Genomic DNA, 21,014 nt, shown 5'->3' with positions numbered 1-21,014 from the left:
AGCTGAGACTTCAACAGGTTGTCGCAGGTTTCGTGGAGACCTCAAGCTGCCTTTTATGGACATGGTGCTGCTGAGCCTTCATCAGCACCCAGGGACCAGCGGCTCGCTCTCTCACTGTGAGTAACTGCGCAAACGACAAGGAAGCTCAGCACTTGTGCTTTTTAAGCAACTTTCATTCCTTCCGATATTAGCTGTAAATACTCTGAAGTCATTCCTTTTTCTCTCTCTCTTTTTTGATGGACGATTTTTTTATTGGCTATAAAGAAAATGAAGAAAATTTCATCTACCTAAACTCCTGACACTTTAATTCAGTGAGAATGTAACTGTAGCTGGTTCAGGTGAAGATATGTCAAACCTGTCATATACTTTTAAAGATTTAAAGACAAATGAACCAGACAGGATTTACCTTTGAGAATCAGTGTCTTCAAATAAATAACTTTATATCACCAATTTTATCAGACATTTTTCTTTTATCCTATATAGAAAAGCTATATTTTTCCCTTAGTAGCTCAGTTGTCATAAACCCAAGAGTCTTTGTGGATTATCTGTGTATTAAAGGAAATTTATCTGATGTCAGTGTGCATTGGAAGCATTTTCTGTTTCATGTGCACAGGATTCAGACTGAATTTGTGGACATCTTAAAACAAAAAAGAAGATAAGATTGTCTGCTGGCTACTGAAAGACGGGGTTTTGAGCATCAGTCAAGTGATCACACAGATCACACATCTGGGAGAGGGGAAAAAACTGCAGAAAAATGCAGCTGCCTTCCGTCTCCTCAAAGCTACGGTACAATAAACACTCATGACTCGCTTTCCAAGTGATCAGCAGAAGCATCCCATGAATCATGTGCGTTTCTGGCCCAGACTCCCGGCGAACTCCGCCGAGCTCCAGTCCTCCAGCTAGAAGGAATCTGGGCCTTCAGACCACGGCCTGCATCCCGAGCGATTTATGACCTCTCTCTCTGTCTCCCCGCTGCTCCAACCCTGTCTGTGTCTGGAAGCCGACTCGTTGCCTTTTAAAGGCTGTGTTTTAATTGCGGAAGAAACATCTGAGTCAGATGCAAAGCAGGAGCGTCGGATAGGGAGTTGGCCTGGAGGCTGGTGATGTGGATGAGGGAGGTGACAAAAATGAGGCAAAAACTGAAGGAGCTTTAAAGTTGATGTTTACTTTGGCTTTTTGAGGCATTTTATTACAGTTTGTTTTAACAAATCAGTCTGGATATCTAGATGTAACTGATTAACACCTGCTAAAAAAAGGCTTAAACAGTCTATTAAACAGAAACAGGACTGTTCACTGAACAGATAGTCACTGTGAGGCTTTGTTCCAGTATTAACAGTAGTATACTGACCTCTTCTGGCCACAAACGGAAAAGCAACGCTTCATCCATGATGCATAAATCAGCTCTGCTTCAGCTAATTTCTCTGCAAGTTACATTTTTGCAGATACTGCCTAAAAACAAAAACAAAACAACTACAAACTTATGTGGAAGCCATCACTGCTAATGGACTACAATGTGGCCTATTCCTCAACTTCTTACTCACTTCAGGGGGCGTCTTGGAAAGAATCTGATCTGTGGAACAGAACAGCAGCTCCAGTGTCCTCCAGAATCAGTCTGCGAAGGAGCAAAGGGAGTTCAATCTCCTGCTACACGACAAACCCTAACTCAATATTTCCTCCCTCCAGTAATCTGCAAAACATGACAGAGTGATAAATGATGGTGTATTCAAAAGGAAATGCTTTAATAAAAGGAAATGAATACAGTGCTTTGGATGGCAGTTAGAATCCATTACAGGCATGGGTTATTGCACAGCTCTAAGGACGAACAAACACTTTTCTGGACATCATCTCAAAGTTAGAACCAGTGCGACCAGTTTAACACGTTTCATTTTAGCCGTTTAGTTACTTTTTAATGCACATTTTTCTTTTGTTTTCTTTAAGACCACTTGTCCGGTGACATGGATTCAAGCCAAATGTGACCTCTTTAAAAAGGTGTGACTGTTTATTTTTGTTTTTTTTTTTTACAAAGAGACAAGACGTCTGAGCTTAACTGCTGTCAACGACAATGGCTTCAATCTAGCAAAAAAAAGAAAAAGAAGAAAAAACTTGAATCTACACGCATGTAACAGCAGACGATTCCCTGATGTTTGTGGTGCCTTTACTAAGAAAAATATACTGTCACTGGTCTAAAAAGCTGTACATTAAACGCTCCGATAGTCAAAGGTACACTAATTTCAGAAAAAACGTCAGTATTTGCTTCTTCAGTTGACTTGCTCAGCTTCGAAGCAAGCGGAGTGAACACATTCATTAAATCTGTGCTTGAATCAAAAGAACTGCCGGAATGGGGGGGGGGAAATAAAATAATAAAAATGTGTGAAATTCACATACATTTATGAAACACAACCAAGTCACAAACAATGACAGAAACGCTGCTGGAACAGTCACACAGTCCACGCCCTTACAGTACATATTTGCATTGCATGAATGAAAGATGCAGAGGCAACAGTGAAACTGGATTTTTTTTTTCTCTTTTAAATGGTAAAAATGTTCTCTGGATCAATAGAACACATGCTGAGCTAAAACAACAACAACAACAAATAAATTAAACAATTCAAAATAAATCAACAAAGGGCTGCTTTCTGTATAGTTTCTGTGCAACTCGTCGCTGATCAACGTGCAGGTAAAATATATTAAAAAACAAAAATCTTATATCACTTCTCCTTTTTTGTCCTAGTGACAGTGTCGCTTCCAAGTTACTCGTCAGGTCAGCTCTTCAAGGCAGCCTGGTTTTGTGAATTGGCCTTTGCAAACATAAAACAGAGACGTCTAACATCTTAAAAAACTGACTCCGTTCGGAGGTGAAAACGACAAACGACAGCCCTTCGGTGGTACAACGTGAGCTGTAGCGTACGCCGCAACAAATTAAAATACCCTTTACTCAGAGCCATGATCAAATAAAACTGCATAAATTCAATTTGACACTGGTATTAGTCAAATCTGTTGCATGTAGCCGAGCAATAATGACCATGCTCGGCTTTTTAGTCATTGCAAGGATTTTAAAAACAAGTGTTTGTGCAGGAAGGATTTTTAGATGCGTGTTGGCACACTGCACTGTTTTTAAAGTTCCAACATTTATTAACTTTAAACTCCAGACCATGCAAGACGCATAAGCAATTAATTTCCTGCAGAATTAGTACTGGGACATCGAACTAATAAAAGCTACTTTTTTTATTTTTTCCCTATATGCTCTAATAAACAGGGGGTATTTCTTTTTATTTGCCGTCGCCACAATTTCTTATTCCCACTTCTTTTTTTGGAGTAGTCTTTTGTCCCGTGTCACATTTAACCACACGTTAAATGACTGATTGCCCTAATGTCTTTAACTGCAGGTTTTCTCCCATAAAGAAAGCTGTTTTTCATTAAAAAAATGATGATTTGCTAAAAGAAACACGAAAAAAAGAAAAGTGCAAATTGGCCACAATGAAGATGAACAAGATACAATTAACTTGAGTGTGCAATATCCTAAAAACATAACAATAACTTAAAAAAAAACTTTTTTTTTTTTACCCTTTTTTTAATTATGCCTGTTTGAGTTATTTCTAAGCAGTAGCATTGCTAAAGCAGCTCGACACAAGAATGTTATTTGGCCACAAGTTTGAATCCCATTTTCCTCACGCTGAGATTCTGGTTTGTATCTCTAAGAGTCACTATGAAAATATTCTTTTTTTCTTTTTTAAGAAAAAATACATATAGAACCATTAATTTCATTTAAACCTCAATAAAAAAGACAAACAAGTCTCTCCAGAACTTCTTCGTAACAACAACAAAAAAAAAGCATTGATTTCAGTTAAGTGACTGTGATTTTTCTCTTTTTTTTTTCTTTTTTAAACTATGGTTTGGATTATTAAACTCTAGGAAAATAATCTGGCTCTTGTTTCAGTCCATCATGATACAATCCACCTGATTGTACGGCTCCCTAAATGTAACCTGGAACCTCATGAGGGCATTTAGCTGCAACTACTGCCAGACATTTTTTTGTTCTTCCCCCAAAAACAAAAACAGTGATGACATTTTCTTTTAACTAAACATAATTTTAAACGTTACTTGGCATACGGAATAAAAAAATAAATAAATAAAAACATGCTTACTTCAGGTTTTATTTGGTTTAGAACGATCTCAAAACTGTGGGAACCTAAAGATATCACGTCCTTCCTTATATTGCCGTTCAGTTTTTAAAGGGATTGTGCCCTTTTTGTTTTTTTTTGGACTGAGTGAAAAAAAACTCGTAACAAGTAACATCTTTTAAGCAGATTTTCAAAAGGCATTTCATCTCATGTTAGCGTTAGCATTGTCACACGGACTAACTAAATGTTCCCTTATAAGAAAAAAAGTTCTAACAATGATGTTTTTTCCTCTTCTTTATGGAAAAAAAGAAATAAAAGATGGCGACTGAAAGTTATGCAACAGAGTCAAATGTTACAGAGTGGGAGTGAGAGCAGCAGGATTTAACTTATGAACATGTAATCCACGGGATGAAGTCGTTTAACTTGTTGTTTTCCACTGATTTAAAAACCCCCCTTCATGCATCAGATCCACCTTCATGTTAATGTTTAGCGTGTGGTCATACTGGCTCTTAGGGTGTACAAATGTGCACAAACTTAACTTAAAAAGAGACAAAAAAAAAGACATCTTAAAGTTTTGAGTTAGTTCTTTTTTTTTTTTTTAGTAATACCTCCCGAAAGGTAAAATAGCTGGATCATCAAGAAATAAAGTCTTTAAGTTTGAGAAAATTGCAAGGATGAAAAAAAATAACTATAATTGTTGAGTAAAGTCACTGTTTGGAGTTGTGTCCAGAGTTGACCTTGTGTGTTATGCAACACCTCTCAGGTATGTGTTTGTGTTGTAACCAGTGTGCCGCATCAGTCTGGTTCCGGAGCGTCTTCTGCCGGAGCGGAGGGTGTTGACTTCGGTTTATATATGAAGGTCAACAAGAAGAGGGCTATGTCGTGTGAGCACCAGTAGCTTGTGTGAGAAGTCACTGCCGACCAGTAGCGGCTCTCCACCAGGCCCTCGCGCAGCTCGAAGTCGATACGCCTCTCCAGCTCCACTGCAAAACAAGACATTCCTTTCATGAACGGACAGCCCCGCCCTGCTCTGCAACTTCCACAAACAGAATCTGCGGCTGAAAAGACTTACGTGACTCAATAGTGGGAGACGTGGGCCGAGTCATGCTGGAGAGGCCGTAGGACGACTGGCTTTCTGAGCGCTTCTCCTCCTCTTCCTCGGCATTTGCTCCTCCCTCGAGGCCTAAGGACACCGACGGCTGGCTGTTTGAGCGGGAAAAACGGGAGAAGAGGATGCCTCCTATCCCTTTTCCTATGCTTGCAGCTCCTGCAGGTAAATATTATGGAAAGAAATAAAAGATGGATTAGCTGGAATTTTGTTTGGGGCAAGAAATAAAAAAACTGTTCATGTATTTAAATAATTTTATAATGTTTTGAAAATGATAATATAAGAAATCCATTTATAAATAGGAAACTTTCGTTGCCACATGATGGCAGCATTGACTCTATATTGAAGGAAAACTATTTACTACATATTTTTACAACATGTAGTAAGATGCATATCATAATGTGACGTATTTTTGTTTTCTTTCAGTACCTGTTGCGCTTCAAATGCTAGTTTTATGTTATGACAAGTCTACCTAGTATGCTGGCCTTGCCCAGACTGGTGATGGACTCTCCATAGTGCTTGCGAGGGAGGACAGGAGAAGTGCTGGGGCTGGGGATGCTCTCGGTGTCTGAAGCTGAATCTTTGACAGGATTGAGGAAGGTCGGCCTGATGTCATCGTAGTGTGTAGGGTTGGTAGCGCTACACCTGACGGATGACACAAACCCAAAGTGCTCAGATGACAAATACTAAAATAGACTGGGCTTGCAAAGAGAAAGTTCTCACCAGTGTATCTGAACAGGTGCAACATTGCTATAATGTTTAAGGATGAGGGGCTCCAGCCTGTAAGCCTAAACAGAGGAGAGGAAGTTGAAAAATCAAACAAACGGTAAACAAAAAGACAATTTCAGGTCTCACTTCTGATAAGTTGCATGTTCTACAAAGCTTCTCTTGTTGGCTCCTCATCAACAGAAAGAAATCTTAACTTCCTGTAACACATGTAGCAACTGGGATGATTAAGTGGAACTGACCACAGGGTCTGTGGGATGGAAGACATTAAAAAGTCGGCTGCAGATAGAGGTGGGCAAGAAGTGGTTCTGATTGCAGCTGGTGCCTGGGCGAATCCCTCTCAAGGCCAAGAAAACTGCCAGAGGAGAACCCATGCAGAAGAAGTTTTCCACCTGTGGGACAAAAGTTGCAAAGAGGATAATAAACGTCGCAAAGGGAGGTTTTTAGTAATCATGTTGACAACATTTGTTCACTGCTATGAACAGTAATGACACAGCATCTATAGTTGTAATTTATTTGTTTTTTCCTTTTAAAATATAACTCATGAATGTTCTATACAGAAATTACTGTTATTTATCTATTTGAGTACTATTACAGCCGTTCACATAAAACCATCTCACCTTGAATTTGAGAGCTTGAGGGGTTGAGGGTCTAGAGGCTTCTAATTTGGCAAGCTGATTTTCCAGTTCTCCCAACCTGCCAAAAACACAAATCACAGCATTCTATACCAGATTTGGATAAGAAGAAAACCCAGCCAAACGTCTCCAAATCCGCTCTCTAAATTTTCACCTATATCTAAACTCTCTAAGAGTCACTGACGTGCAGGAACAAGCGCCGACCTGTTTCTCGTGAGCCTCAGCTGGTCTAAAAGTTGCCTCTCTTCATAAGACACCCAGCGCATGTCCTGCTCCTCCTCCACCGCGCACAGCTCCTGCAGACAGAAGCGCACGGGATCCCATCCCGTTATGATGTCATAGGCGATGACGCAGCCGAGGGAGTGAGACACAATAGACACTTTGCCACCCTTTTCCTCAAACTCGGGGTTCCGCGAGCAGAAGAGCGAGTACAGTCTGTTCAGCTCCTCTGTGAGGCCCTTGGTTATCTATGGAGGAGGGAAAAAGTTTTAACGCGAGGGGCGAGGCTACTAGACATGCCGTAGTAGGTTAAAAAATTGTGCAACTCTCACTTCATCCCGGTAAAGTGGGCTGTTGTAGTACATGATGTCCATGGCACTGCTGTTGAGAAGGTCTCTGAGTCCTCTCACTTTGTCTGGCGTGATTGAGTCTACAGTATCTAAGGGAGACATAGAAGTAAAAAAAAAGACTTTAAAAATCTGCTTGTTTAAGCAGCAAACTCCAGCTTATTAAGTTTATGAGCTGTAATAACGTCCCAATATTCTTGCTCAGCATTTTGAACAGAACCGGAGCTCTAACGAACCTCCATCTAGGGTGAGTTTGGAACGCCACTCGACAGGCAGGAATTCCACATGTTCGTCGTTGTGCTCGGCGAAGTGCTTCTCCTCCATCTTCCTGACTCCCTCCCTCAACCTAAACAAACACAAACGAAAGAAAAAAATTACAACACTGCACAAAAAGCTCTGTTACCGAGGTGTGTCTGGGCATTTTATGTTAAATTTAGAAGCAACGCTATCATTACATTATGTAGAAAGAAGTTTTTTTTAAAGAAAAGAACTAAAGAATGGTGTCCATTTCAGTCCTCATTGATGTGACAGCTTCTGTTGTGCAGAAACATACACAATGGCAAACACTGCTACCTGCCATAAATGGCTCTGCCTGAGCTTGCGAGATTCACTAAACACAAAAAGAGAGGGAGAGTGAGGTAGTTGTTGATCTGGAGAAATGTAAAATCAGAGAGGCTTTTGTACAACTGATGTGAATGAGGAACCTGCATGAGTTTGATAAGGCTTTATCGCAAGTGTCTGCATGGAAAGTTAAAGGTTTAGTCACCCAGTTTTCTGTGCTGCGCCCACAACATGTTGATGTGAAAACATTTCGAGACACTCCCCGGCTGAGGGCTGAGTTCTAAAACACAATGTCCCCGATTCCAACAATTACCTTTCTCACTGATGATGAAACTCTGACACAGTTCTTGAATTATTCAAGGTAAGAAAAACAAAAACAACAACAAACAAAAATGGATTTTCTTTTTTAATGTGTGCCTTAACCCACCGGAAGATGCGAGCCAGGCTTAAACATGCTCTGCAGCCCGACTTTGTTTTCTTTACCTATTTTGCTCAGTCAGCTTAAGCTGGGTCTGATCAAGAGCCAACTTTGTATCACAGAGAGTCTTGGCTTGGGTTGCAGGAGTACTACAAACGACCTGCAGTAGTAGCACAAGGGCAAATACAGATAAATTGATAGATTGCAGTGCTGTTTAGTGGGCTGCAATCCATCACATAAAAGATAACGCCACAAATATTTGCTTTTGCCAGAGATTCGAGTAAAATACACAAAACGTTTGATAGAAATACAAAAAGCTCAATAAGCTGACTGGAGAAGCATTCTAACAGGGTCAAGAGTATAGTTTGGACTTCATGTGCAAAAGTTTAGGTTTACCCAACGGTCATGTAAAATCTGAATAGGTTTTTTTTTCATTACATCAGCTGAAAACATGCATGAAATGTGAGTTGCTGAGAGAAAGGTCAAAGATGATTGCTCACAATTTCTGTCCCTTATTAGAAAAGGTCAGGGAGGCAAAATTTGTTTGCTGTGTAGCATGCATACAATGCTGTTTTTGTGACGAGCCTATAAGAGGAGGATGACATTTACTGTATTCTACAGGCCTTGTTGTGCAACAGTTTCTTCACAAATGTGACTTTTCTATTTATTTTTAGGTGAGTTCTGTTTTTGTTTTTTATAGACAATGAAGATTTGTCAAACAGCTACACTGAAAGTGGGCTGCCAGCTGCCTCTCAAACAAAAAAGGGAAATAGTCTCCAACTTTTTGCTGTCACTGGCACCTCTTTAAATGTGAATTCAAGCTGCTATGGCAACAAGGATGACCTGCCCAACAGGTAAATATCTGAACCCACAGCTGATCTACTGTGAAACATGTGTTTAACAAGTTTTATCAAGAGGCCAGGCAAATTAAAACACAAACAACAAAAATAATAAATATTCGATTAATAAAACATTATGATTTGTGCCTGTTATACAGAAGTGAAAAGAAGGAAGTGCAGTGAAAAATGTGACAGCAAGAAAGAAAACACTCTGAAGTAACATAAAAGCTTTATTTTCCCCTGCAGTGTGCTTGTGTAGATCTAGACTGGATCTAAATTTAATGCATAAATACATTTAAAAGGGGGAAAGCTGTTCTATTTAAACACGACCTTGCTGAGTTTCAGATTCTATTTTTAAAAAAAATGTTTCAAGGAAAAAAAACAAAACAAACCGCAGCATTACAAGGCAATTATAAATCTAGCTGTCGGTTTTACGAACGCCAACTCACATTGCAGTGTTTTTAATGATGCGCCCCTGGTCCATCTTCTGCCCGATTCCGTGCACCACAAAGACGACGTGTGTCGTGTGAGGAGGTCTGTCCTCTGGGGAGGCCTCCTCAACGAAACCCCGATGGAGCCGCGTGCCACTGCTTGAGGCTAAAACAGGAGTGAGAAGAAGATTGGAGCCTCAGTTAGGAGTAGAAATACCATTCATTTAAAAAAGCATGCTCCATTTGGGCATTCTGTGTACAACAATGCCAAAATAAAAACACCTTTTAACTTGGAGCCTATTATTATCTGAGTGACAACGTTTAAGTAACGAGCTGTTGAGTCAAAGCAGGTCAGTAGGTGAGACAGGGAGCCCTCCTGTGACCAGAGATGTGTGGCCGGACTCGTCATGTGACCGTGAGGCTGAGTGTGTGTCTTTACTTAAAACCTATAATCTAATCAAGCCATGTGCTACGCAGAAAGGTGATAGGAGCCAACCAGCTGTCTGAAGAGAGAGATCCTTTTACAGAGCATTTGTTAGTCAGGGGAGGCTGAGGTAACCAGGAACACCTCCTCCTCTTACAATCTGCAAACCACAGATGAAGATCATCCCAAATTACAGTCACGAATACTGATCAAATCAAACACTTCGGGGGGTTAAACTGCATTTAACATCTTTTCACTTACACTTGGGACACTTTGGGTCGAACAAAGGCCCTGAGATTGATTGTGTAATTGTGTGAACTAACCCACTGAGGGTGTTTAACGGTTTTATTTTTAATGTTTGCGAATGTAGTGTTAAATATACTCTTCACACTTTCAGTGAGCTCAAGAGTAGGTCACAATGAGATAACGGTCCCAAAATAGATATTTTTGCCTTAATAGTCACATTATAGCAGTACCTCATATCAAAAGTGTAGCCAGTCTACTCATAACTCATTTAAAATTTCTACTGCTCTTACAAACGGTTTCAAACTACAGGGCTGATAAACAAACACATACTGTATGACTGATTTGTAAAAATAAATAAAATAAAAAATAAAAATAAATAAATAAATAAAGGCAAAGTGATGATACAGACCTTTGGAGAAGCCCAGTTTCTGGGTGACAGTGCGTGCAATCTTAGAAGTGGTAGCATCGCTGTAAAGGTAGACCTCGTCCACGCTGTGCCAGTCCACGTGTGTTCGACTCAGCTTAAAACTGTGGATGGCTGAAGGGCGGAGGGGAAGTGACAGAGAGAAGAAATGTAATTAATTAATACAGACGGGCATTGGAAGAGCACTGGGACAGGGAATGGGTAATCTGGCAAAGAGAAGGAAAAAGAAAAATCAATGAACAAAGGTGGAGAAAAGCTCCATGTAGAAAAGGCTAATATATCAAATTATAGACATTATACAAAATTAGAGATTGAGGTAATGAGAAATACATCAAAATATGATTTTAAAACTAGTATAATACAGCAAAAGTTTAAAACTGCTCAATCAAATGCAGCCTGAAGCATTGATCTGCATAAAGAAAAAACAAACAAACCATGTCACACAGCATGATAGCATATTTCAGCTCTTGCTTGTCATCCTGCTTCCATGTCATCCAATTTGTAATTTTTTTATGAAGAGCATCGAAAAACAACTGCACTCTTTCATTCAGGTTTTTCCATTCGGTGTATTCGGCAGTGACTACGGCAAGTAAGAGCAGAGTTTTGGGGAGAGAGAAACCCGAGTGACACCTACGAAAGCCAAGAGCAAATAAACAGAAGGAGGACGACTTGAGAGAGCCGCAGACCTGCCGCGTGTCCTTTACGTGCCTCGCTCGGTTCAAGTTCATTTGAGTGAATCTGTTGAATGCTTTGGCAACTTTCCAGCGCATACTCAGGGCTCTTTGTGCTACTCTGAACAAAACAGGAAATTAAAACCTTTAAGAGGATCAAGTTCTTGGACAAATGCTGCGTTCCAGCATATGTTTTGGTTTTAAACGTGAAAGAATACAGTCCCATAATTAATGTACTGTACTGTAAAAGAAAACCATCATGTTCCCATGGACATTTAAACTTCCTAAATATATTCCCTAACTTTTCTTTAAAATACTTTTCATCATGACTCACGTCTTTCCACCAACTGGGCATTTAATAAACACTAATATTATTCTGCCTGGGTTTACATTGTAAGCAGGACATATGACAAGAACATATCAAATAATAAAACAAGATGTGGAGGAACTGAATGCTCGAGTCACAGGTTTCTAAGGGGTTTTGTCGCATTAATGTTTTGTCAAGACCTTGCCTCGATGGTCGAGGAGCTGGACCGAGGTGGAAAGTTTTCTCCAGCAGATACAAAAAATTCCCAAATGGTTAAGGTCAGAACTTTGTGGAAGCCAAACCATTTGTTAAAAATGCTTAAACTCGTTGAACCACTATTTCAGTTTTGAATGAATGAATCCTGGAACTGTTGTCTTGGAATATGTTTGTCTCTTCAAATGTATTGCTGGAAAAAAAAAAAAAAAAAAAAAAAAAAAAAAACTTGCCAATCAGCTTAGGTAGTCGGGTGAATTCATTTTAGGACTGTAACATCGCTGACCGAAGCAGCCTCAGACCACAATACCGCCCCCACAGGCTCCTAGGTGTGATGGATGCGTCCCTTTTCTTAAAACAGAGGAAACCTGGAGCATGGTATCTCCAGGCTTGCAATCACAATGTTTCCCAAAGCATATTTCTTCCACACAAACCTTAAGGCCTTTAATAAAATGTTTAACAGTTCCTGACCTAATTGTAGAAGTTTTAGGAATCTTCATGTTTACCCCTTTATGATGCAGACCAACAATTTAGCCCCCCTTAAACAGAGTGACATATTTTCTTTAATCATCTAACACCGTTTAAGGAGCCACTCACTACATCTATTACATTTAAAAAGCTTTCTGCCAGCTAAGAGATTAACATTGCAGTACTTTCCCACAGGGTAACTGTTTTTAGCCAAAGGATATAATCGAGTTTCCTGACTTCCTTTTATTTGTTGAACATAATCATGATTTTTTTTTTTTGGCAATGTAGAAGAGCACTTCCTCTTTCTGATGAAATACAATGCATTGTGAAAGGAAGAGAGAGTGAAGGGATCCTGGTTGAAGTGTCTAAAGGAGTTCTATAGCACAGCTATAAAACTACAGAGGGTCAAAAAGAAGATTATAGATTATAGAGGGTAAAGAGAAGGTATATAACAAAAAAGTAGCTAAAATGAACACATAGTTGAGCAAGGGAAGGGTTGAAGGGAATGAACAAGGAGCCCTCTTCAAACCACTCACTAATAATAGTAGCCCAGAATTGTAGTGTGACAGATATAAAAGTTAATTTTATTACATATGGTATTTCTGCTTCAAAGCACTACAGAGACTGTAATAGTAATGGAATTAAAAGAAAAAAAACTACAAGCGAGTTGGTGCACAGTCACAAAAACCACTCGTTCACAGGGGTGTTTATTTTGCACACTAGTTTTTAGGTCAACGTTCGCTTGATTTTACTGTAAGATGAGACTTCTCTATTCAGTTCACCCAGAAATATGAGTGATGGGCCTCAGAGAGAATGAGCAAAAGAGATCTAATATACTGAACGACTACAATGGCTCCACTTTGGGTCTCATCAGTTGTGCTTGGCTCTCAATAGAGCTTTGTTCGGAAAGCTTTCTATTGAGCAGCTGATGGTGGTTCATTAAATCTACAGTAGTACTGCCTGAATGAATGAAAGAGAGAAAGCAATGAGGGGAAAGTGGGAAACAAAGCTAAATTTAAAAAAAAAGTCAAGCAGAGGGGAGGTTGATGAGAAACTTATTACAGATCCAGATGTTACTGGTTTTGTCCTTGTGGTTGAGTCAACCATGTTGTCAACTTACTATGCCAGCAAGGAGATACACAAGATTCGTCAAAAAGCAGCAACAGTAGCACCAAAAGTCTGGATCACAGCACACAAAGAGAGTTCTAGCATCTAGGCCCAGTTAAAGCAGTAATGAGAACAGTCTTTAAGTCAACCATATCTAACTGAGCCTAGGTCTAGTTCTAAATGGAAGACTTCAAAAGATTGGAACCACAAAAGAAAGAAAAATGTACTCCAACGGAGACCTAGCATCTACAGGGAAAGGGGGTGAAGCTAAAAGAGCTAACACAACAGAAGTAAACAGAAGACTTGATATTTCACAGTACCTTGGCAGCGTTTGCGCTTGTGACATGTAGTTTTAGCACTCGTCTGATATCCACTCCATTTGAACAGAAAAGGGAGGTAGAAAGGGGGCAGGTGGGAGAGAACTAACAACCAACAAATAGTGAGTCCACTTTCAGTCACATCAGTCTTGTTGTCAATAATCTTTAACCTGCCAATCTATCAAACATCACTGCAATCGGGTTACTACTCCAACCAGAACAAAAAGCCTGTTTTTGTTCCTGACAGAACGTGTCGGTTGCATTAAATAAACAACGGCATTATAGAGTAAAGGTGCTTATGAGCCTACAACTTACAACCCAGCACAGGTTCACTAATACTGTACCTTAGAAGGCTGAAGTAACATGTAGTTTGATCTCATTACAGAATTCTACAGAGCTGCTATCTATAAAAGGCATAAGTCTATTTATTTATTTATTTCAGCATTTTCCCCATATGTGCTTATATTTCCAGCTTTATTTATGAATAAGTTCGTTCGTATATTTAATAACTAACTTAGTGATGAGAAGTCAAGTGCAAGACTTGTTCAAAACTGTAGGTACAGATTTAGGACAAATATTATTAATAATGCTGGTCCTTGCAGCAAATGTGATATATTCTGTCACAAAACGTGTTGTGGCTGCGTAACAATGACTTTCAGAAAACTGTAAAACAAAACATTACTGAACAATCACGGTCAAATATAAACATCTTTATGTCACATTCAGCTTACATTTACTTCCCAATAAGTCTAATGTAACTACTGTGGTAAAAGCTTTCAAACACAAAAACACGTCCACTAACCGATATAATTAGTTTGCGAACATTTTTTTTTATAAACAGAACAGCATTACAATTCATCGTCACATCACAATCAAGATAAGGAACCCCCCCAAAAAATGGAATAAACTCAGAAATAAAAGAAACTTTAAACCGTGAATCTGTAGTGCATTGGCATGTGGAACTTTTGAAAAGACCTGCTCAGAATTTGTTAGTAAAAACTGGTCTACGAGCGTGGAATTTGACTAAATCGTTCAATCCAGGACAACGCGGCTATGAGACTTGCAAATGCAGGCAGTGTTTCCCTCAGCAGACGCGAAGGGCTGTGGAGGAGGAGAAAAGTGCTGAGCGTCAAGTAAGTTTGTTTGCTGGAAGGGCCATCGATAATGCCCACTCGGACATTACAGCACTGATGGATCCATTCTAAAGGAGTGCTTTGTAATGACTGGGATTTCTATTACGCACTGAATGGGTACGTGGAGGTCAAAACTAAAATAATAACTGGCATTTGTGTGGAATATCCCAACAGGTTTGTGATTAAAACGCATTATCTGCACTATCATTACCATTTGATCAAAAATAAACCATTTCTTTTTTGAGCAAGCTAATAATACTGACATTTTAACCATCATGTGCACAAGTGATAACTATATTTAAGTGTCAAGTACTTTTCTAAAAAAACATTTCACGGCTCCGTTTCATGCCTAGTGCCTCGAAAATTCAATCTTCTCCCAACAGTCAGGATTGGAAATTTATTATGCTGATCAAAGCTCACCAGGAGATCCAAAAACTCACAATTTATGAATGATTTAAACGTCCCTCAAGCTCATTGAACCAGTTACCAGCAAAAATTCAAACTAGTTTAGTACAATAATGCCAATTAGAAAATATTGAGACAAATAAACAGTAAAACACAGAAATCTCTTGAAGCTCTTTATCAGGAAATCCTAAAAGAACCATTAACCACTTCCAGATCAGAAAGCTCATAAAATCAATCTATAACTGCTGATGTTGCGAAAGAACCGCAGCGTTGAATAAAATGACTACGGCTCTTTAGTTTTCAGAATACTGTACATCTAAATGTTCTGTATCCAACAGCAGCCCTGGGTTTTATCGCGTCTGCACAACAATAATAATGTCTACCGTGTCTTCTGCCTCACCAGCCTTTCGTCTTGGCTCTCTTATCTGCGGCACACGGAGCAAGGAGAGAAAGCGAGTGTAATGGCAGGTTGGTGAGACAGTGGGGTAGCAGGGAGTAAACGCGCCGCAATAATATAATAGCACGGCGTGCTGGTTGTGCTATCCATATATCAGTCATAACGCAGTTTCGAGAAGCCTCTGAGTGCTTGAAATTATTAGTTTTAAAATAAAATACTCCTCTGTAAGAGGCTGCTTGGAACATCTGCACAAAGAAGGTGAATTAACTCGATCTATCATCCACTCTGCTTTTCAGGCTCAGCTAAATATAGAAGTTGAAAACAACGTGCAAACAAAGGAGGCGGGAATTTTCTTTGCAGACCCTGATGCTGCTGCTCCACGAAGGTGGAAAATAGAGCAGACGCAGTTTTTTTATTAACATGTGCAACACACCATACCACTACCTTCTTCATTATGCCACAGTAACGGGTTGAAGTTACAATTTTCTCTCTTACAGTATCAGGCTATTAGTTAAAAATCATGTGACAGACACCTGAAGTGGCTGTGAAAACATTATAAAACCCCCGCACTATATTTCAAACACCTTGCAGATAATCTGACACTCCAAATAGTGACAATGGAAGTGAGAGAGCGCTAAAATATTGAGAACACTCTTCAGCTCAGGTGATGACTTTATTTATAGACCTTTCTGACAAAGGGGAAATATTCTTCCACGTCGTTCACTTCCGTTGACTGCAAAGCAAAGACCTGAACCTAAATGAGGCCCAAGGCAAGCAAACGTTTATTCTTTTTTCATTTGGAGTCCTTTATATTTAAGAGTAAACATGAGGCAGTTCGTTAAAAGTGACCAATTAGTTTAAATATTCTAGTATGTTTCGTCAGATCAGACTGGGGAATAAATCCCTTTTCTAATATTACACCGTTCTCACCCTCGCTTTAGCAGTTTCTGCATCTTTCCTCCCTGTTTGGTTTTATATATCTTCCTAATTCACACCCTTGCACATTCATCACTGATTAAAAAAAAAAAAAGAGTCTCATGGAGCAAGCAGCCTTAAAGAGACTGCTGAATCAAAGAACTCCTTTCTTATTGCCGTCCCCGGCTAGAGCCTGCCACATTACACGTGCGCCAGCACATCAAAAAAGGGACATGCTAGAAACTAAAGGCTGCAGCTGCTGTAGCCCGGGCGGGATGTGGAGGGAGAACCGACGCACACGTGAATGCACGTACCCATCACGATCGTTTCATTGAGCTGGGACTCCCTGTGACTCTACAATTTAGTTCTTGTCACGTATAAAGCTGTTCTTCTGGCTTTTTTTTTTTTACCCCTTCCTCAAGCTGGTGATGCTTTGACACACGTTATGACTGTGAAGCCTAAGGAAGCATTTCATCTTTAAACTCCTCTTAGTAAAAAAAAAAAAAAAACCACCTGAAAAGCTGAGTGGAACACAATTTACCCGTCAATGCAAGCTCGACAGCAAAATATCCAGTCGTTTTTAACTCTGACTGATTGCAGGTAACCTCTGAGAACTTAGTCACAAGAATGGATGCGTCAGTGCTGTTCAGGATATTTTAACACGCCAAGGTTTGAAACAAATACACTCCCCGTTTTTTGTTTTTTCTCTCGCTCCTCACCATCTTTGCTGTCAACGGTCTTGACCACTAGATCCGTCTCGAAGGTGTCCTGCATCTGTTGGCCGCGGAAATGGTTCAGGTGCTCCTGTTCAATGAGGTCGCTCTCCTCTTCCTCTAAAGGGAGCCAGGTACCGTCGATGAACCACTGGCCTCTCATCACAGGGATATGGTCTTGCTCTGCAGAAGACACAGCACCGAAATTAACTATAGACGCATGTTGTTGTTTTTTCCTAAGGATTAGATGTACTGTCAGTAAAAAATGGGCTTATTTTGCGATGCTTATGACAGAAAACAATCCAACAATGTCATCAACGCCTCTTAAGAACATTTCGGTTGACAACTTGGACGGCATACAGTGAACTGATTTCCATTTGCCTAAACAGGTCTTTCAAACCCACAAGGAGCAAGACTCTGTGTTTAACAGAGTGGGGCCAGGTTTTATTACAGTCAAGAGTGACATAATTAACAAGAGTCTCGCTCGGTTCTCTGGAGACAAAAGGGTGTAAAAGCAGAATTTAAATGAGACTCTTTGAAAGAGACGAGCGGTTTCTGCAGAAAATGAGCTGGGTGATACTGAAAAACACATCAGCGTACTTTGTACACAGAATGTCCTTCCTGAACACTAAGAGACAAGCTAATAAAAGGTTACAGTTATTTGAGACGCTTCGTGATTATATAGGTAGGATAAACTTGAATGCTTCAGATAACTCGATTTTCTTTATGTTTCAAGTCCAAAGTGAAAGGCACAATATGGGTCTGAACCAAGAGGAAATTTGCAAATACCAACTAACCGTGTGAGACGTATTGAGTTCAAGTATTTTGATGCTTTCCATCAGTGGTTGCCAAACTTTTAATCATCCGACACATGGAATAACGGTAGATGCTTGTGACTCCAGTCGCTGCTGGTTTACATACAAATATTACTAGTAACCTTAATAAACATGGGCCTAATGTCAAATAAAGTACTGTGGGTCTATTTTTTTTAATCAATTTATCACTCTTGATCTTATATTTTGTTACAAATGTGTCATTAGCAAGTCATTTTTCAATTTCACTTGATTTCTGAAAATTATCTAAAGGAGTGGGTTCCTGATCCCCGTCTTCAGGAATCACAGCTCTCATTTACCTCCAATTTGCTTCCCAGCTTTTCCTGGAAGTAACCATGAATTAGTAAACACGTATCAGCTTAGTTCAATGAATTGACACCCAATGTCTTCCCCCCAGATCAATCAAATTAAGTGTCTTTTCAGCAGGTATGGTGAATAAATAAACATAATCAAGATTGAATTTGAAATTAAATAGTAAGGGAAACAGGATGAATGTTGTGCATTAATTTCATGAGTGTGAACTGTCTAATTTAAATGCTGACTAAGGTGTATGAAGAGGTTTAAACTGAGTTAGGAGGATTTGAAACCATGAGCAATGCCTTTAGTATCTGATGCTGCTGCTGATGATGGTGGTGGTGGTGGTGGTGGGAGAGGACTTGTGCTTACGTTTCCAGTAGACAGGACAGCATTTCCTCTCCTTTATGTCCACCTCATAGAGGCCTCCCCGAACACAGACGGGCTCCAGGTTGATCTCAAAGCAGTCCGGGTCCCTCTCGTCAAAGGACACGCTGGATGTGTCCATGAAGCCGCGGCCTTCGGTCTCTGCGGGCGCCGAGCCGTTCAGTCCGGGGCTCTCCTCCTCGCCGCTGCTCACCCGGGAGCGGACGGCGCCGGGGTTCAGCTCGCAGTATTTCCGGAACATCAGCTCGATCTTGAGCGAGTCGTGTCCGAGGAAAGGCTTCCACGTCTTCTTGTCCTCCTTGTAAAACCACCGCACCTCCTCCGGAACCAGCTCCGTGACCACCTCGTTGAATCTGTGCCTGGAGCTGTTGGACCTGGACCTCTTCCGCCTTTCGAACACCGGGCTGCCGTTGCTCCCGTCGGTGTCCCGGTACTCCAGCGAGCTGCTGTCCAGGTAGGCTTCCGGGGAGTCCAGGTCCAGCATTAACCCGTCCTGGGAGCCGTGGTGTCGGGCGTGAAGAAGCGGCAGGTGGCCGTCCAGACCCGACTGGACGGACGACATACCCGCCTCCATCGAATCGTTCACGAGGCTCATCTCGTGACAAGAAAACACATCGCCTAACGAAACCCACTCTGTTGTTGTCAGTGTCAGAGCTGACGCTGGACCCAAAACTACTACGTATCTGTGTTGACTGAAGAGCCTGATGTGGACGTTTTAGCTGTAATGTTAAAACCGGACATAACGCCACCGCCTCCTCTGTCACTTCATCTTAGATAAGCTATAACTGCCACGCCATTACAATGACTTGAATTCATATTGGTCAGTGATAGAAATAAACAAATACATAAATGAAAGACCTCCATAGAGGCTCCCACCGCATTTCCGTGAGCGTTCCGCAGCTGTTGGCTCGCTAGTTAGCTTGCTAAGCTAATGAAGCCGGTGTGAAGAACTATCACGCGAACGGCTAGCCTCTGCTACGCCGACAAACGTAAAAAACCTGTACACTGCTTCTCCTTCAGTAAGCCAAAGCCAGTCAGTCCAGAGTCATCGAGTCACTTCAGTCGGGCTCGCTGAGACGATGCAGCCACCGTAGTTTGAGCGCTCCTGGTCCCTGTGGAGTCTCAGACTCGTCCGTTGACAAACAAATCTTGCATAGAGACAGAAGTGTAGCGTGCGTGTGCCCCGCGTTAACGGTAGGTCTCGGGCACGCGCACGTCGAAGGCGAACGAAAATGGCGACATCATTTTTTTCTGTCTTATCTGTTGGTGAAAATGCACTGCTCGAATTGGACACTAGAGGGCGACAAAGACCTATTAATACTATCGGTATTCTACCCATGTACTGAGAAACACAACAGGTGAACAGATTATTACAACAAAACTCGTAATTCAGCAATAAATCACTGTTTTTAATGTTGTACTCGCATACATTTTTTGAGGAGGAGAAATTGAATTTTGTTCACAAAATTATGCATAAAGTAAGATTCTAAATCCCTAACATCGATCATTTACAAAGTGCAATGACTTGGTTTAACACTAGAGGGCAGCAAATATCAGTTTTGAAAAGAATGGAAACTTCCCAGGTGCCCTACTTTCTAAGGAAGGGCCAACTTACTTATTTATTTATTTATTTATTTATTTATTTATTTATTTATTTATTTATTTATTTATTTATTTATTTATTTACTTATTTACTTATTTACTGCAGAACATAGATTGTCACCGACAAGACATTAAGAAAAGTTCTGCCTAATATCAGCGGAAGACCTTTGACTAGAATCACAAAGACATGCAGCCTACCTTGTCACTGACAAAAATAAAAAATAAAATGAAGCAAAACCATGACTGGTATGTAACTGATATTTGTTTAATTTTTTGGAACAATCTAGGTAAGCAATTTGTCTCAAATAGAAGTATAAATTAAAGCGAGCTGGCAAAAGTATTTCCCTTTATGTATTTATTTATTTATTTATTTTATTGGTGTTACAGAGCTGAAGAAAAAAATATTTATATCTGTTGCAGTGCTAACCAGTGTGTTTACATCTTTGTATATAAGGGCATCGGTCCAGTACGAGTCTGTGTTTGCATCTCTAAATATGTGCACATGTGCCTATTTATGCAAGTGCATGTATTTGCACAATACTTATTTTGTATAGGAATACTTGTGTGTATACTTGAAGTCCAGGTGATCCTGGAGCCGTGGTGGGGTCTGTGGGGAGAGACAGAGAGGGATACCAGAGAGGCCCAGGCAGCTGTATTTGGAATAAACAGACATTACCCTGCTGTGCTCTAATTTACTGCAGAGTGGGAATTAAAGTTTAAGCTCGTCCCACCCCTCTGCAGTCCAATACTCTG

General features: G+C 40.4%; 1 protein-coding gene across 2 annotated transcripts; it reads right to left on the bottom strand.

Annotated features, from left to right (window-relative positions):
- Positions 1-1,717: 1,717 nt before the first annotated feature.
- Positions 1,718-19,828, bottom strand: ddhd1a (DDHD domain containing 1a). Of its 2 annotated transcripts, XM_017417142.3 has the most exons (14): positions 18,645-19,828; positions 17,152-17,328; positions 13,586-13,687; positions 10,485-10,613; positions 9,424-9,571; positions 7,393-7,502; positions 7,142-7,248; positions 6,795-7,057; positions 6,576-6,651; positions 6,198-6,347; positions 5,953-6,017; positions 5,702-5,874; positions 5,194-5,388; positions 1,718-5,104 (listed from the first exon to the last, which is right to left on the bottom strand). In XM_017417142.3, the coding sequence occupies exons 1-14, from the start codon at positions 19,252-19,254 to the stop codon at positions 4,917-4,919; spliced, it is 2,493 nt and encodes an 830-aa protein (XP_017272631.1). In that variant the 5' UTR covers positions 19,255-19,828; the 3' UTR covers positions 1,718-4,916. The 2 variants fall into 2 exon arrangements, with proteins under 2 accessions (XP_017272631.1, XP_024861390.1); XM_025005622.2 differs by lacking the exon at positions 13,586-13,687 and having other exon boundaries at positions 18,645-19,827.
- Between the last annotated feature and the right edge of the window lie 1,186 nt (positions 19,829-21,014).

Source organism: Kryptolebias marmoratus, linkage group LG10 (assembly GCF_001649575.2).
Source record: "Kryptolebias marmoratus isolate JLee-2015 linkage group LG10, ASM164957v2, whole genome shotgun sequence".
In the NCBI taxonomy this organism is placed as follows: Eukaryota; Metazoa; Chordata; class Actinopteri; order Cyprinodontiformes; family Rivulidae; genus Kryptolebias; species Kryptolebias marmoratus.
This window is presented reverse-complemented; position numbering and strand designations above follow the sequence as displayed.